This window comes from Cyanistes caeruleus, chromosome Z (assembly GCF_971803275.1).
Source record: "Cyanistes caeruleus chromosome Z, bCyaCae1.hap1.1, whole genome shotgun sequence".
NCBI classification, from domain to species: domain Eukaryota; kingdom Metazoa; phylum Chordata; class Aves; order Passeriformes; family Paridae; genus Cyanistes; species Cyanistes caeruleus.
In genome coordinates, this window is record NC_141732.1 from 1,746,922 (window position 1) to 1,765,243 (window position 18,322).

The following is an 18,322-nucleotide window of genomic DNA, read 5'->3' on the forward strand; positions in this document are numbered from 1 at the left end:
TGAGAGCTGACCTTTGAATCTGTGATATTTTTTCTTATTTGCTGCATAATGCTTTAAAATTCCAAATAGCAACAACTTTGTAAAGCAAAACTTTATTCAGTGACTTAGGGTCCAAGTCTAGTGAAGAGTGATCGATGTCGGTTGCTGTGGTGTTCCTAGTAATTTGAATTACTCTATACTAAAGGAAAATGGGGATGCAGAGGGAGTTATTTCATGTCTTCTTTTGTTTTAGACTTTGCCTTGCTTAGCTTTGTCTAGGTTCAGTTATTAGTGAAGGTTAATTAGTGTCTAAATCTGAGGAAGCAGTTGCAGCAGGTTGGTCTGAAAAATGGTTTTCATCTTGTCCATTACTCCTATTTGCTGAAAATGTAGGAGAAGGTAGCTCAGGCATGGGTTTGGGACCAAGGGCATGCATCAATCAACAAAGAGAAACACACTGAATTTACAACAAATTGTTGAATTTTGTATTTTTTTTTTCCTTTTGGTTTATTTTTTTCTCCGGTGGATTGCTTGTGCTTCATGTGCCTTAGGGATTATGTCACTTAGGGATTATGAAAAGCTCTTTTTTTCTTGCAGATCACCCGGTGAATGAATTTTTGGATCTGTTCAATCGCCACATGCTTCCTCATGCAATAGATGAAACCCACATTGATGCAGACTCAGCTCAGACTGAACCCTGTACTTCAGACTCTGTGCAGGATTCGTCTGAATATATAATATTGGATCCTTTCTTTCAAAACTATTCAGAGTTTGAAGAAGATGAAGACTGTGAAAATACTACTGATGTTACAACTCCCCCAGCTTTGCAGTTCATCAATGGGAAGCAGCAAGTCACGAGTGCACCTAAGAGCACAAAAGCTGAGGAAGCCAGGAGTGACCAAATCGAAAGCGTTGCACATTCCAAAAACGTTACCTTTTCTCAAATCAATGAGACAAACACATTTATAATAAATGAGCCTGAAGCTTCTGGTACCATGCAACCAAGCAAAGCTGGAGAGGTAATAGGGGCGTTTGAGGTGACACAACCAACTTCAGGGGCTGCAATGTTAGAACCTGTCTATAGTGGGGAGTCTGAAGTTGTTACAACAGATAAATCAATAGCCACCACTTCTTCACAAGGGCAGTCTCTGCAAAACCGTAGAGCGACCACAACATGCCAGGGAACTGAGGAAAACTCTACTAAAGACAGCAAAAACCTGCTTTTGATTTCTAGTGAATCCTCTGGAGATGGCTCCACTGAATCTGATCTGTCCACTTCGTTCTTAGAGGTTGTGACAGGGTCAAGAAAGGAAGAGGATGAAAAATATCCTGGCATAACATCTTCTCCTGATGCATTTACTGTGGAAAGTTCTGCTATAACTGCTTCTCTGGAGGCAGTTTTTATTCCTACTACAGTAGACAAAGGTGTAACTGACCTTATCCCAGAAGAGGCAACCCCTGCTCCAGGACACCATTACAAAACAACTGTTAAACTTAATGCAAATTCCCCAGTTGAAAATATTCTGGAAACAAGTCATACAGCAAAGCCTGAGATGAGTGCTGCTTCTTTTATGGTTCTGGAAGGCTCTGGAGATGTGAAAGATAGCATCACTGTAATTTCAGCTGTGACTGAGGAAATAGCAGTAACAGAAACACTTCCAGTGCAAGACGTTTCTTTGGGCTCCAACACAGCACTGCTGACAGAATTTTCTGTAACTGATTCAGGAATCACCTCCCCTTTGCCCAGAGCTATAAGTACTCCTTATTCTGCTTTTGATCAAAGTCCTGAATTAACTGCTGCCACCAACTCTGTGCCTGAGCTTGTTACAGAAAAAGTGTTTTCCAGTTCTCTTGTAACTGAAAAGAGTATTGATGATGAAAAAGAAATGCACACCACTGTTTATTCAGGTCACCAAAATTCAGCTACTGCTGCAGAGGAAAATTTGGATTTGAATGAACTTGGGAGCACTACAAGTGAAGTCAGAACTGTGAGTCAAGAGCCACTCAGAAAAACAGTACCAGGTACCATAAGTTCTGAAACCAAAAAGGTCACCACCATTCCTCTCTTGAGAGAGAAGAAGCTTTTTGTAATTGAAGGATCAGCAGAAGAGCCAGCAGACATATTTTCAGGGGGTCCCACAAGCAAAGTGGTAAGTATTGGCTCCCCGTTTATTGATCCAGGTTCTGGAGACATAGATTTTATCGTTGAGTCTCCTACTTTGACTTCGGTTCCGTTGAGGCCTGTCACTGAAACACAAACAGAAAGGTATGAAGGAACAGTTTACAGCACAGATGATGCTTCACCGAAGGATGTGACAACAGAATATGAAAAACATGCAAGAGCAGATGAATCTGCAGTTACAGTTTTGAGTACTGGGTCGGAGAGCTTCACAGAGGGGTCTGGAGTAGAAGGTCAGATGTCTTTGGATGTGTTTAGTACAAAAAAACCAGGAGAACCAAACATGGAAACAAAACCAACCTACACAGCTCCTTCTGACATAAAATCTGTCTCTATAAAAGAGATAACATCTCACACTGCACCCGGAATTGAAACTGGAGATTCAGAAATGGGTGAAGAGGCCACATCATCTCCAGGATCAGTGATCAGTAACAGCCCTCGTGAGGACGTGGTGACACATGGTACTGGCAGTATAAAAGCAGTAGCTGAACCTACAGAAAGCAAAGATGCAAAAGTTGTCTCTTCAACAGTCTCGTTGGGCAAGATTTTCCTGATTGAGCATGGCTCTGGAGAAGAATTCAAAGATGACAGCAGCACCACAAAACTTATGTCTAATGGGCCTACGGAAGAAATATCTGGAGGTCATTTCTCAACTACTGACCAGGGATCTGGAGAACCAGACACATCCACTGGATTGTTTGCAAAAACAGCAGTTGCCCCTAGTGGGAGGCCAGAAACATGGGAAGAGGATGACAGACAAGCTGTCACCACATCGTCTCTGGAGCTTGCCTTCACTACAGATCCTGATGAGCAGGTCACGAGTTCTGAACACGAGGTAACCTCCATGGGAACTGCAGAGGACATGGGAACTGAAGAGAAAACAGTTGATGAGCTGACAGTGAGAACTTTTTCTACAAAGATTCCTTTGATGGAAGAGATCCACTCTGGGGAAGAGAGGCCAAGTGAAATTTCACCAAAAGCTACGGAATCTTCTGAAGGAACAACAACAGACCCATTCTTTAAAGGTACACAGACTAGCCATGAGCATCTGGGAGTTTTAAATGTTCCGACTCTCAGTCCATATCTGGAAGAAAAGGAATTAGAAACTGAACCTGCTCAAAAAATACTTCTGCCATTTAGTGATGACAGAGTAACCGAGCCTGTGACAGTTGACAGGAAATACATAAGCTCTCCAGTTACAGAGCAAGAGGAGGAGCTGGTGCAAAACATTTTCCCTACAAGAGATATTCCCAGAACATTCCTGACACCTGAGGAAGATAAACTGTCAAGTAATGAGCTCATTGGTGATCCACTGTTTTCAGGACAGGGGTCGGGAGACGACCTTGCTGTTCATCCTTCTGTAGTGCCATTTATTGTCAAGGAAATCAAGAGTACCTCAGGTCCTCAGACTTCTCACCCTGCAAATACACAACCTGAGCCTTCCACTGACATGACACAAGACTTTGAAAGAGGAAGCACTCCAGCAAATGTTGAAGTTAATGAAGGAGTCACAAGTGCTGTAGCTGAGCTGCTGCCAGAAACTGGAGACCCATTCCCCACCTCCACGTTCCCCAGTTCCCCAGCTTTAGCAGAAGACAGCTCCAAGAGCTTCATCTCTAAAGAGGTTGAAGACACCACACATTATTTTGTTGCAAATGAAGAACCCCAGGAAAAGGAAACTGACTATAGGAGAGGAGAAAATGAAACAGATAAGACAACACCCACTTCTAAAGCTATTTCTCAAGAGGAAAATTTGTATTTTCTGGTGAAAGGTGGCGCAACTCCTGTATCTGTTATACTGAGTGGAACTCCCAGTCCTGAAACAGAGGAATCTCTTATAACATCAACAGTAAAAACACCAGGCAGAGTATTACCTGAGAGTTCTGGGGAAGGATCTGGCTGGGCTGGTGTTTCAGATTCATCTTCCCCTGATATGTTTACTCATTTCTCAATGCCCACTGTGTCCAAAGTAGAACTAAATGTCTCATCCAGTGTTCTTGGACATGTTTATTCCAAAGTTATGACCACAGAGGCACCGAGAGATGGATCACAGACTGCAATCACAGGACCAGACTCCCTTTTTACAGAAGAAACAGAGATTGTGGCAAATCCATCTGCTGTTCATCCAAAGACAGCTTCTTCAGAAGAACTAACAAGCGATGCTGGGTTATATGAAAAAATTATTCCCATGATTGATGACAGAAGAAGTGTTATATTGAATGTTTCTGTTTATGGTGATATCACCCTGATTGAAGAACGACTGCAAACCCCACCAGAAGAAACAACTATTATAGACATGGATCACTCAAAATCAATGCCTGAGGATATAATAAGTGTGCAGACGATGCCAAATCCTGTTACACAGTCAACATATGGCTATGATGATAGCATGACAGCTGAAGGGGAGAAATATTATTCCACTCCCAAGTTTTCCATAGCCAAAGAAACGACACTTGGATCTGGTGATAATCTTCCTCTGACTACTTCCAGTCCACCAAGTAGAGAGTTGGTGACTTCTGGGCACACACCAACCTCAGATGACATGGAACTGGGTTCTGGGAATGACATGAATCTTGCAACAGAAACTCTCACCACCACTGAACTCTCTGAACTGGGCATTTTCCTTCCTACAGTGCCATCTCTGGCAAGCCCTCAGGTGCCTCATGAGTCTAAACCTGTTGTAACCAGCCCCACAGAAGACACCTATGAGCCAAGTACTTCAGCAAACAATCAAGTAATAGCAGATCAAAGTGAAACAATCTCTGGCTTTTCTGGGATGGGCCAAGAAGAACTGGCTGATAATCAGCCTGTGTTTCCTTCTCTTGCAGCAGTTGTAACTGCTGAGCCAGAAAAGGCTTTGACAACTGGCAAGCTTGAGTTAAGTGCTGTCAGCACACAGCCCACATCCCAGCTGACAACTGTGTCACCTACCAAGAGCGCAGGGAATCGTCCCACGGTGTACACAAACACAAAATCAGCATCAGCAGAGTATGAGGAAACAGATCCAGTGAGTTTGCATTCTGTTCCTCAAACTCCTGAATCCTCAGTAACTGTTCATTTAGTAAACAGAGTCTCTGAGTACCCTGAGGTAACCATTATGAGCACATCATCATCGTCATCATCATCATCATCATCATCATCATCATCATCATCCTCACAGGATTCACATCAGTCCAATCATTCATCAGGAGGGATCTTCAAAGAGGTCAGTTCTGATATTACAGCAACATACAAACCAGCCACGACTGATCTTCTTGACACAACAGAGTCCTCTCTGCTGGAGCTTTCTCCCAAGCCTGTTTCAGGCAGCACAAGCACGGAAAGCACTCCTCACTTTGGTAGGCTTCTAACAGTTGGGATAGAGGAGACAGAAACCCCTGTAACTGATTTGGCTGGTGAGGAAGAAGCTGCTGTTTCTGGAGATTCTCCATCGATACATGTCTTGCCTACTGCGTTTCTGAATTTTGGAGAAAGAGCGAGCACAGATGTTCCAAAAGTCAGCACGACAAAAGTCGAAGCTTCCTCAGGGAGAGTCAGTAATCCCCACCAAGAGCAAGACAGGAATACTGAGAGACAGAACCCCTGGCTCTTGTCCACAACTGTTTCAGACTCACCCAACAGCATTGAAAGTGAAGGATTTAAACCTGGCCAGGAAGCAGTTACAATGCTAACCTCACCTTCCCAGCTTTTGGATGGAGGCACAGAAACACAGTCAGCTTTGTTTGGTCATGGGGAGATCACAACCATCTCTTCTAACATTGCAACAAACAGCATTGCCCCTGGAAACAGCCCCTACCAAAATGAGCCATCAACACTGAGCTCTGAGGAGCCAAACACTGTGGAAGTCGTAACTTCGTCGTTTTCCCTTCCGGAAGTCACGAACGGATCAGATTTTGTGATTGGCACCAGTGTGGGTTCAGTTGAAGGCACAGCAGTGCAAATTCCAGGTAACTTCCCAAATATGATCCCTGTCGTGTTTTGTGTGTTGTGGTACTTGTCAAGGTGTTGCCTGGGCTCTGGTAAGAGGTGTGACAATCTGAGCTCTGTGTGAAATGACAACGGACCTCGTCACCCTCCAGCTGAGAAATCAGCCTGCTTGTGACCCCTACAAAGTGGAGGAGGATGTGGGGTGCCAAAAAATCCCAAGCCCAGTGACTTTCCATTGGTGTTTGCATCGTGGAGCTCTGGATCAGACTGGAGGTAACCAGCCAGTTCTAAAAGACAGGAAGGTGGCATTGGTTGTGGTAGGGAAATCAGCTGATTTCACTTGCCAGTTTCCAACAGATGATTTTATCTGATGGCTTTTCTTGTGAGTGTGGTGATAGTTCTTTCACAATTGGTTTCCATTAAAGGGTTGTTTTTATCATCTTGCAGTTGGCTTAGAAAGCAGCAGTGCACATTTTAGTGCGTTTTACTTATTTTTTATAAAAATGAAATTCTCTTGGCGTACAAGATGGCTTTCCACACAAGAGAAAACCAAGACCTTGTTTTCAGCCTGTCTGTAGCTTTAAGTGGTTGATACGGTGTAGTCTCTTAAAAATTACAGAGCTTTTTGTTTAGACAACATTTGCCACAGTATTTTGTTTCCCATTATAGTGTTGGGCACCATTTCATCAAGTACATGGGTGATACCAGCAGTGTCACTTCATTTCATATTTTGTCCAGATACAGCCAAGGAAAGAACTGGACTTGTCTGATTTTATAGGTTTACTATTATTTTTCCTCAAATAATCCAGGTAGCTGACAATTTGAAGATGTTTACAGTGGAAATACCCAGGCTGTAGAAGGACAGACAGCAAACACACAGAAACCACCATTAAGGTGCTTAAATGGAGCCCTTCATTTGTGACTTTCAGTGAAGCAGTCCAAAAACAAGCACCCTGTTGAATAGATGGGATCAGATCCTTTCCAAAACCTCCAGGGTGAAATCCTTAATTTACTTCATTACAATCCTAAACTTATGTACGTAGGACATTCTTCTGGAGGTTTTCAGATGGACCTTCTGCATTTCCCTGCCTAGACAGGGAACTTGGTACTGTAAGAAGATTTTGAATCTAACTTGCAGGAGTAAAATAGATTTTTTTTTTTTTTTGGATTTTTTTTTTTTTTTTGGTGTGATAAATTGCAGTCAGATTGTTTTGGGAAAACATGACCGAAAAATCTTAGTTTTTCTCATGCTTCTGATGTACAGAACTCTCTTGTCCATTTTCTAAGTTTTAAAAGCCAGGGCTTTATTTCTGCATATCAGAAGGACTGTCTTCAGGATTTCCCTCTCACTCTGAGAAACTAACTCTTAGAAATGGTTTAGTGTGGACTTGTTTGTGTGAGTGAGTGCTCCTAGGCATGAAATCAAATGCAAATACCCAGGTATCTAAACTCAGTGGAAATAAACATCACTGGAAGGCATAAAGCTCTTCAAGGAAATGGTGTTTAAATGCTAACTCCTGTAACAACTGAGGATTTCCCAGCAGGTAAGTTTTTATCTTAATGTTCAGTCCAGTTACAAATGTATTCAGTGACTTTGTTTGTATTCTTGAAATGCATTTTTAAGAAAGGCAGGTGGGAAGCACACATGTGAGAAAAGAAGTAAGATTCTGTGGGCATTGATTGATTAAATATAAGCAGCCAGTCAGTATGTTCTGTGTACCCTGTCATTCTGCATAAACTAACCCTGTTCAAGAAAAAAGCATTTTCCATTCATTTTGCATATGTTTAACTGTTTTCAGCTACAATTAATTGCCATGTCATGCAAACTAAATCCTCAACAGAGTATCATGACTGCCAAATATAGTACAAATTGCTGTGAAAAAAAAAAAAAATCCAAGAGTAATTTACACTGGTTTGTAGTAAATTCCATATTGTTGTTAAAGTTGAAAGTAGTGATGCTTGAAGACCAGCTTTACTGTTTTATAAGTCTTATTTTTAGTAGTTGAGTATGTTAAATGGAGTTAATGCAGCAATGCAGCAATGAAGAAAGATTTTTTTTTTCCTCCTGTAAATCAAAAGTACACCATTTCCTTCAAACTAGGGAGTAAAATTCCTTTTTCTACTTGTTTAACAGGCCAAGATCCGTGCAAGAGCAGCCCCTGCCTCAATGGTGGTACCTGCTACCCACGTGGTTCCTTCTACATCTGCACCTGCCTGCCAGGTTTCAGCGGGGAGCAGTGTGAATTAGGTAAACTGGTGCCATCTGGGTCCTGATTAACTCCACTTTAAAGCTCTTGCACATGAAATCTGGTGTGCTTCCAAGCTGAAGGCTGCATGGACATCTGAAAAATCCCACACCCTGGCCTTACTTCGGGACAATTAAGTGTAGAGTTCCCCATTTTCTCCCCATTTTTCCCTCTCCCCATGAAGACCCCACACACACAGGGTTTAAGGGAGCTGTAAACCAACTGCAGGAGCTGGAATTCACAGCAGTGAATTCAAAACCACACCATATAAAACGGAACAGAGATTAGTATTTGGGATAGTTCCCTAAGAGATTCCCATGGTTATTTGAAGGGCTGGTGAGATAAACTGATCTCAAATGTGAATGGGAAGCTGAGCACTGAACACAAACTTGAAAATTCTTGCAGGAAATTTAAAATATTATTATAATCATATGCTTCTTTGATACAAATAAGTATTTTGGTAACAACTGTAGCTGAGGAACCTCTTCCAGTTGCCTGTGACATCTCTGTACCTCCTGTGACTGTAGATTTCAAGAGACTCACCTATGTGGTTCAGAATAACCAATTTTCCTTCCAGAAAGCCAGCCAAAGTATGATAAAATGACTGGAACAAGTAAGACCTAGCATAAAATTGGACCAGAGCATATTTTAAAATAGAAATGTATATTTTTTAAGCCTTCTACATGATGCAGCAATTATTCCTGGTTGTTTGTTGCTTTGTAGATATGTCCAGCTTCTCTCTTATATTTTAATGAATGAACCACAACCAGCAGTTCATTTTTGGATGGAGGTGTTTGCTAAATCTGTGTTGAAGTTTATGCTCTGATTGTTTCAGAGGAATAGCACCCATTAGGAAACTTCAGGTGATCTTTACTAAGTGACACACTAGCTTATAACCTGTGCAAAAGCAACCTGTGCTGAAACTAATTATATAAAATGAACTTGTGCTCCAATTTGAGTGGTGAAGGCAAGGTATTTTAGCAGCTAGAGGAGGCAGGGACTGATGTTATTTTTTTACTGTGCAAGACCATGAGTGATATGATGTTCTGTCCTTGTCTCGATAAGATTGGGCAAGAAAGAAATGAGAAATGCAAACCAATGAGATTCCAGAGCCTGCTGCTCTGCAGACTGAAGAGTCTGTTTAATATTACATGATAAGATTTCCAATATTTGAGTTTTGTGAAGATTTTCATGGTCCTTGGTGGTTAATGGGAATTTCTGTTTTGCCAGGGTCACACACACACAAGTCAGATTTTCCAGCAGGATAACGCTGCATGGCATTCCTCTTTCTCAACCACACAGTGACCACTGGGATCTTTTGCAATGCTTCATTCCTCTGCTCTGAACTGGTCCCAGTCAGCAGCCTGACTAAGGCTGCAGAACATTTCCCTCCTGGGAGCTGGGTGGGTGATGAAACCACTTTTATTTTCTGCTGCAGATATCGATGAGTGCCAGTCCAACCCGTGCCGGAACGGAGCCACGTGCATTGACGGCCTCAACACCTTCACCTGCCTCTGCCTGCCCAGCTACATCGGGGCTCTCTGTGAGCAAGGTAAGGGGTCTTCCCTCACCTGTGCTGCTGGACACCCATTTCCAGCCCAAAACCCTTCTGGAGCAACAGGGCAAAGCCTCCTGAAAATGAGAAGGTGGAAGAAGCTGACAAAAATCTGCGGGAAGTCACCAGTGATGAGGAGAGCTCCTAATTTTTGTTAGACTTCCCTGACTTGTGGTGCAGGGTTTTTTTCCCATCTCTCACTTGGCACAAGCCCTATCCACACACTAACCTGAATGGAAGCTGTGTTGCCATGTACAAAATATAAACTGATATATGGGGCAATTCCTGTGTCTAAACAACAGCTCTCAGGTGTTGCTTTTCAACAACAATTTTCAGGTGGCTCCAAGCCTCCTTGCTTATGCAGGCTTGCAAACTGCTGGGATGAGGGATGGCAAGGCTCTCTCATTACTCTAGTGATGCTTAATGAGTGGCAGCAGAGCTACTTTGTGGCTGAGTTTCTCTTAGAAAATTACATGTGGTGTGAAAGATGTATCGGAACCCATCACATCCAAAAAGCATCAGTGAGATGCAGGAATATAAATAAGAAAATAAGACAGATTCATCCACTGGGGACCACAGCTTTGACAGTTTCATCCGACAGGTTTCTAAATTATTTGTTCTGGGATTATTTTAGGAAGAGTAGGTGCAAGATTATCACTACAAGGAGATTTTAAAAGGCTTTCTAAGCTGGGCAGCTGAAATAAGATTGAATATCCAAAGCCTGTAGTTGTTAGAAGATTGTCTGCAAGAAACCCCACTGAATTTACAGGAAACATTTACAGGAAACATTAAGCAAGATGCTTACTCAATATGTGGGAGGAGGAATGGGGTAGCAACATTTGTTCTGTCAATAAAATTAATGAAGGTATTTCCGTGGGAAAAAGAAATTAAAGAAATGGTGAATTACAACGTGCTTGGTAAACTTATGAAGATATTTTTTTCCTTTTCCTTCAGCTGACTGATTTTGGTCTCAGGTGAATGAACTAAGCCTTTGGAGTTGTTTAATTAATATTATGTATTTTCATGTTTGTTTCTCAGCTTCAGTGAAGAGTGGTTTGCAAACTCCTCCAGCTCAACCTGTAGAGATCTGTTCGTTAGAGATGAAAAATTTCAGAGCTGATCAGCTCCAGCATTTTTACTGTTTAACCTTTTCAGCAGTCAGGCTAACCTTGTAACTTGAGAAGGCTTTCTGAATCTCATCTCCCAAATTTAAAATTGGCAGTGTTTTCACACCAAAAGAAATAAATGTTCTCACTCCCTTCCTCCTCCCCTTCATTCCAGCAAATCCGTAGCAGTGAGTGGCTCTGAGTGCCATGGTAGCTTTAAGCTGCTTTTTATGACCAACCTGAGAGTGAATTTTAGGTGGTTAGTGGGAACATTTCCTAGTTTGTCAATCAGAACCAGAGCTGTGCTCTCTCAGCTTTGGAATTTAAATTTCCTCCACTTAAAGTCCTGCAGTGGTTTGGGACTTGGGAAAAGGTTTCAGTGCCAAATTTCCACTCCACCAGACAAAATAAAACTGTGTTGGCAATTCAGACATGGTTGTCTGGCAAGCAGGCTTTATTTCAAGGCATCAGTCCTGACCTCACTAGATTTAAAGACTAGCCAGGTCGACAGAATGTGCACCTCGGTGCCACAGGAAAGGAGGAGCTCAGCACACCAAGATTATATTTCATTACTTTCTTTTTTTTTTTATTTATTTATTTTTATTATTTTTGATTTCAAATTTACTGTTCATTTTAGAGAGCTTTAAAAAAAAAAAAAAAATCAGGCTGAAGGGATTTCTTAGGCACAGTGCTGAACATTCAAAATGCTGTGGGAGGGAATGGGAGCAGGGAACATGCACTGCCCTTGGAAATGAAGCTCAGAGTAGGAGGTCACCACATCTACACCCACTCCATTGGTGCAGAGGAAAATGCAGAGCTCAGAATTTCACCCAAATGCTCCTGTGGGACTGCTCTGGACTAAGGGACCTTCGACAGGGGTATCATGCTTGTGTCAGCATCTGGAGGGGACATGACCAGAGGACAGCACAGCTGCATGTCAGGGAGCTCTGGCAGGTGGTGAAGGGAAAGGAACCTTCTGGGTGATCTAATCCAGGCTGAGACAAATCAGTCCTGAGACTCGGGGAGCTGGAACTGGCTCCCTGACAGCCCTTCCTCTTGCCAGGTGGAAGGAGTTCAGCAATCTGAGCGCGGGAACATCTTCCTGAAGAGCACTGAATTTGTCAGATGTTAGAAATAGTGCAGCTGAAAGCTCCTTGGAAAGTTTGCCTTTAGTTAAGTTAAGGCAGCATGGCTTCTGGTGCAGGTGAGACTAAAAGGGACAATATCCTCTTTTGCCCACCACCTGTATCCTTTCAAAGATGCATATTCTGCTTGTTGACATTTTAACATAACCCATTAAAATTCATAAATATTCCCAAAACACTTTTCCAAAGACTGACAGGAGACTACAGTAAATCTTGGTGTGAGTTTTATTCTAGGAGATCCATTAGTCTTTCCATTGTCATCCCTCTGTGAAAAGCCCCTATGACAACTCTCAGGAAATGGGAGAGACTTGCAATTTGAACCTCAATTTATGAGAACTGGATGAGCACCTCTGTGGATTTTCTTCTTCCTTCCTTGGCTGGCTAGAGTTTCCTTTTATTTTTCTCCTTTTTCTGCTCTAGCTGGTATCTACCTGCTTTCAAGGAATGTTTTAAGCATAAGGTTTGGCTTTGCTTGCAGCTGGACATGTGTGCAAAAATGGCACGTGTGTTTGTAACAGAATGTGCCTCCTTGGGATAATACAACTAGCTGCTTTCTTCCAGGTTCTGAAAGCAAAACAACTGTGGGTTTTAACCACCCTATCAGGAATCAAAGTGTGTTCTTTGTTCATTGTTTCAATGTCTGTGATTACTCCAGTCTCATTTAATTCACTTTGTTCCCAGGGCTTGCTTGGTTGGTGTTGAAGTAGTTGAGAAGGGCTCAGGGAAAAGATACTTTCTGAAAACAGATGGTCTCTTAATGATATCTATCAGCTGAAAAAGGATTATTTTGGATATTTACTAGAGAAATGGGTTTCTCTTCGAGATGAGTGGGCTAAGTGGCCTCCAGCACTTCCTCATTAGCTGAAGACAGAGAGTCACTGATAAAATTCACAGCTAAGACTCTCATTATGTTCTGGTACCTGTGTCAGTCTATTTGCTTTAAGCCTCTTCTGGAATTTCTTTGAAGACAATGGACCTGTTGTCAGCAGCTACTGAAAAAAACAGTCCCTATTTATGCATCAAACCTACAGAGAACCCTTTTTTTTTAAGGCAGTGCTTAGGGATGTTGTTACACATGTTCAATTGTGGTTACAGAGAACAGAAGCTGGGAGAGCAACTCCCTGCACACACCACTGCAACCCCCTGTAAATTGTCATAAACCCCAGGGGAGTTTTAGAACACCACAAACAGGGTGAGCAGTGCTTCAGTCTTTCCATCACATGCTGGAATAAGGTTACAGAAATCTGTGTCTGGGTGCACAATGGATGTGAAGTATTGCATTCTTAATAAGTGCTTGCGCCTACTCTGCTCACTGGGGCTGGGTCAGAAAATTTACAGCCACCTGCAATTTGTGTCAAATGGTTCAGTAAAGGCACTAAAAATTTATACCCATGTGGAACACTTTTGCCTTTTTGTCACCTTTTCAGCTTTCTTCACTGAGTAAGGGTTTCACACTGAGGACAAAACTCTGCAGAAATGAACTTGCCCCCACAGTTTTACTTGCCTGGTTTGCATTTTTCATCTTCTACCCTCTCGAATCTTCCTTTCCCCATTTGTTTTTTCCCTCCTCTCATCAACCTCTCCTCTAAAGAAAAAAACTTAAACCAGCCCCCAAAAATGCCAACAACAGCAAGCACCAAAATCAAAATTCATCAAAAAACAAACTCCAGAATCCCTAAACACTCCCCAAGCCCCAAACAAAAAAATCCTCTTTTCCACCATCTAAAAACATCATGCATTTTATAACCATCAGTTCTGGTACTTTTTTTTTTTGTTTGTTTGTTTTTGGTTTTTTTTTAGATTTGGGATACACGCAGGTGCAGAAGTTCCTTTTCCCTTTGTCAGTGCTTGGCACCTTTTGCCTTAAGAGAAATTGTGCTGTTTATAATTCATGCTCAGGCCATTATATCTAACTTTGTAAACACAGTCCTCTCACTTTTGTGTTTTCAAGCCTCCCCAATGTGCCTTTCAGCAGATCTTCTCTCAAATCCTTCACTTCTTCCCTAGCAGAGGCCAGGGAAGGCTTGATTAGAGTAGCCTGAAAATCCTCTCTGGCCACGTTTTTCTCAGCTCCTTGTTATTATCTGGCTTGTTTCCTGTGGGACAAAGGAGTCCCTGAACAAGATAAATAATAAAACCTTAAGTGCCTTCACAAAGGACCTAGGTCTGTTAGTCAGCCTCATGTGGTTAAACAAATGTTCTAGAAAGCCCGAGGCAGACTAAACTTTAAAAATTACCTAGATGACAGAGATTAAAGCTGTGCCTGCAGCCTGCACCTCACACAGAATACAAAGAGGGAAAAGATAAAAAACTAACCATTTGGTTATGTAGGTTACATTCCTTTTTTCATAGCTGGGATGACTCAAGGCACAAGCAGTTTTCTGCAGTTCAACTTGCTGGAAATAGAAGGGAGACAATCAGTGTAAGCTTTATTATGTCTTTGCATTTGGTGCATTTATGTCAATACTGCTGACTTTTGGGAAATGATTTTGATATCAGACTACTAAGATAATGACTACATTATTAGTGTCAGAGAAATTCTGATAAGCCTCTGATGTGACATGTTTGCAGTTTGAAATCCGTTTATCTACATGCAAAATCTAGTTTGCGCCATGGGAGATTTTTAACCCTTTTTTTTAAAAAAAATAGACAATTTGGTGTGTCAGGATGGAAATGGCCTCTTCCTGCTGTGAATTAAGAGCCTGTGCTGTGAATGACTGTTTTTTTTTAGGTGGTAGCAGCTCAAACCTAAGTAATCCCTTAGTTAAGGGCCATCAGTCCTTGGCATATACTGCAATATTTGGCTGTTTCTGTACTCGGGCAGAAAGAACCCTTTTGGCCAAAGCATGTCATTGACCACTGACTGCACTGGCTTACTGAAAATGGGAAATCCAGTCTCCAGCCCAGAGCATCTCCATAACTCTGGAAAAGCTGGAACAGCTGGCTTCAGACACGGTTTTGCGCAGGGGACTGATAAAATTTGGTGGGAAGTGACCGATTCCTGTTGGGTGGGTGGGGTGGGGGAGGCCAGGCCTTGTGTTTCAGTTCTCAGCATCCTGAGGCCCCTCAGGGTGAGCCATCCCATGCTGAGATAGCTGTGGCTGTAATCTTGTGCTGAAATGTCCTTTGTGGTGCCATTGCATCTGTCATGGCTCGAAACTCTCTGCCTTTCCCCTCTTGTTTCTCCCACTCCTCCCTAAAACTCCCTCTTATCACTGGCAAGTCCTTCCCGTCCTCAAGCACAGCCCAGACACATTCAGACATCACACTTCTCTTTCCCATCTTATTAACACTGATTTTTTCCTGTGATTCATCCCTGCAGAAGCAAACTTGGAAGCGAAACTCTTGTTTTTTGCTATCTGTTCTGCTAACAGCTGCCTAACCTTGACAGAATAATTAACGTCAAGTCCATGGCTTGTTCCTGTTCCAAGGCTTGTATTTATTTCTCTTTGAGCTGAAAGGATATAGTGGCTGCTGTGAATCCTCTCTGTGATGCATTCTTATCAGCACCCTGCCTCATGCAAGCGCAGACAACGTGTAATTTCATTACTTTGTAGCTCAGCTTTGCAAACCTCATAGCAAATTGATGCCTAGAGTTGACTTCATGGAGGAAGATGGGTTTTGGGGGAGGATTTGGAGGCGTGAGCTCAGAGAGATAATATTGCAGCTTTACTTCTGCAGACTGAACAATCACAGTAATTTCCATATAATTTTCAGTTATCGGTTTCTTCCAAACTTAAGTTTGTACAGTCACTTGAAGAACCATTTGTCCTTGCAAGTAAAAATTCCCATCCCCACGTGCAGGCTCAGAAAACTGATGAAATGTAGGTTCACTGCAGTCCAACATCCAGGCATTTCATCCACCCAGGGGTATGAATGAAGACATCCCCCTGAAATTTCCCAGATTCAAGTTAATTCAATCAGCAGAAAACCACAAAGTTTCCAATGGCTATTATATGCCTTAGATAAGAAATATTCTTGCAGTTTGTGCTGTAAATGAGTAAACAGAGCTGCCTGAAAGTGAGGTCTCAAGGATGGGTGTACTGAAACTGGGTAAGCAGAACTACCTGAAAATGAGATTTCAGCAACGAGTGCTTGATTTTGCATGCTTTAATAGATGGGTTTTTCTCAAAGCTTTGTCCCACAGAAAATCCACTGGTGTAGACCAGACGTGCCTGGGTTTGGTGCATTGACCAAATGTGCCTGGTTTTAGTTCATTGACCAAATGTGCCTGATTTTGCTCCACTGGCCAAATGTGCTTGGTTTTGGTGCGTTTACCAAATGTGCCTGGTTTTGGTGCACTAATCGAATGTGTGTTGTTTGGTTGATTGATCAGATGTGCCTGGGTTTGATGCCTTGAGAGGCTCCAGGAGCAGGGGCTGGGCAGGGTTCAAGGAATAAAGCAGGGATCCATTAAAAGCCCTTCCAAGGATGCACCTTGGGCACTGCAAGAGCCCGGCCCTGGCTCCAGCCAGGACGGCTCAGGAGTTTCACCCTTGGATCACTTTGGTCCATCCCCAGCTGGGGGTGAATTGTGCAATTCCAGCTGCAGGGGATGCAGTCCCATCCTCCCAGCTTGCTCTCCTCAGCTGGGGGCTGTTTGTGCTTTTTGGGCCCAAAGCTGCAGCGCTGCCCTTGGCTGTGGGGCTGGGAAAGGATTGTTGTGTGTGCCTGAGCTGTGAGGAGAGCTTGCTGTCACTTTGTGTGGAGTTCAGAGTCACACACCAGGGCAGGGCACAACCTGGGAACGCTGGAAGCCAAAACCTAAGGCATCATTTTTGGTGGACTGTCAGCGCTGTGCTTTGTCTGTCTGCTGCAGACACGGAGACCTGTGACTACGGCTGGCACAAGTTCCAGGGGCAGTGCTACAAGTACTTTGCGCACCGGCGCACGTGGGACACGGCGGAGCGGGAGTGCCGTCTGCAGGGAGCACACCTGACCAGCATCCTGTCCCACGAGGAGCAGATCTTCGTCAACCGTGCGTACCCACCGCCTTCCTCTGCCTCACACCTCGGGTGCCACAACACCAGGGAGATCTGAAGGTGTCAGGGAGTGTCCAGAGGAGGGAGTGGAGATGGGGAAGGCTCTAGGCAGGAGCTGAGGGCACTTGGGCGGTTCAGTTGGAGAAGAGGAGACTGAGGTCACACCTCATTGTGGTCCCCAGCGTCCTCTGGGGGGTATCTCTGATCTCTGCTCCCTGGGGCAGCGACAGAACCTGAGGGAATGGCCTGAAGTTGTGTCAGGGGAGGGTTGGGCTGGATTTTAGGGCAAGGTTCTTCCCCCCGAGGGTGCTGGCACTGCCCAGGCTCCCCAGGGAACGGGCACAGCCCTGAGGCTGCCGGAGCTCCAGGAGAGCTTGGACACCACTCCAGGGATGGCCAGGGTGGGGTTTTGGAGTGTCTGTGCAGGGCCAGGGGCTGGACTGATGATCCCTGTGGGTCCCTTCCCAGTCAGTATATTCTGTGACTGTAAACAAGACAGATCACTGAGGGTTCAGAGATGGTGAGATCTCCTCCACACCACTCAGCTGTTACATCTCCAACGTAAAACATACTTTTAGAATGTTTAAAGGGCACACTTTGTGTTATAAATGTTTGCTTCTGCAGTTAATACAAGTTCTCTCTCACTATTAAGTTATTATTTGTTAAGTAGAAAATACTTTTTGTGGGGGAGGGATGAAAAAAGGAACTTTTGCTTTAAAAGTTTTTGAAGCACTTTTTTTCCACAGACTTAAGGTATTTTCTGCATATGACATCAAGCCAATACCACCATATATCATGTTAGTTAGGCATAAAAAAATAACTACTGTGTTGTATTGTAAAATTTAGACAACACTGGTCACTGCCTAACCAAAACTTGAAAAAAATGTGGATTAGAATATGTGATTTTAATATTTTTCTTTTCTTCTCCTCATATGCTCTCAGGTAGGAAATTAATTCTCTTTGCCTTGGTAGACATCACAGGGAGTAAAGAGATGGGGTCATTTAAAACTGTTAGGTGAGAATCTGCATTTTTATACACATCCCAAATTAAAACCAAAAAGCTGAAAAAGACCAGTCATTAGCACAAAGAGAAGAACAATTTTAAGAACAGGATGTCTGATTCATTCCACATAAAATAATTTTCTCTGGTGAAATCTCTTCCATTTATGGGAAGGTTAATAAAAATACCCTTCTGGTTCCCTA

At 43.0% G+C, this 18,322-nt stretch overlaps 1 protein-coding gene across 3 annotated transcripts in view; it reads left to right on the plus strand.

Annotated features, from left to right (window-relative positions):
• Positions 1–18,322, plus strand: part of VCAN (versican) — a 98,898-nt gene that overhangs the window by 65,104 nt on the left and 15,472 nt on the right. For all 3 annotated transcript variants that reach the window (XM_086867056.1, XM_086867054.1, XM_086867055.1), the window contains 4 exons: positions 577–6,105; positions 8,220–8,333; positions 9,770–9,883; positions 16,957–17,115. In XM_086867056.1, coding sequence (XP_086723182.1) covers positions 577–6,105; positions 8,220–8,333; positions 9,770–9,883; positions 16,957–17,115 — 5,916 coding nt within the window. The remainder of the gene's footprint in view (positions 1–576; positions 6,106–8,219; positions 8,334–9,769; positions 9,884–16,956; positions 17,116–18,322) is intronic.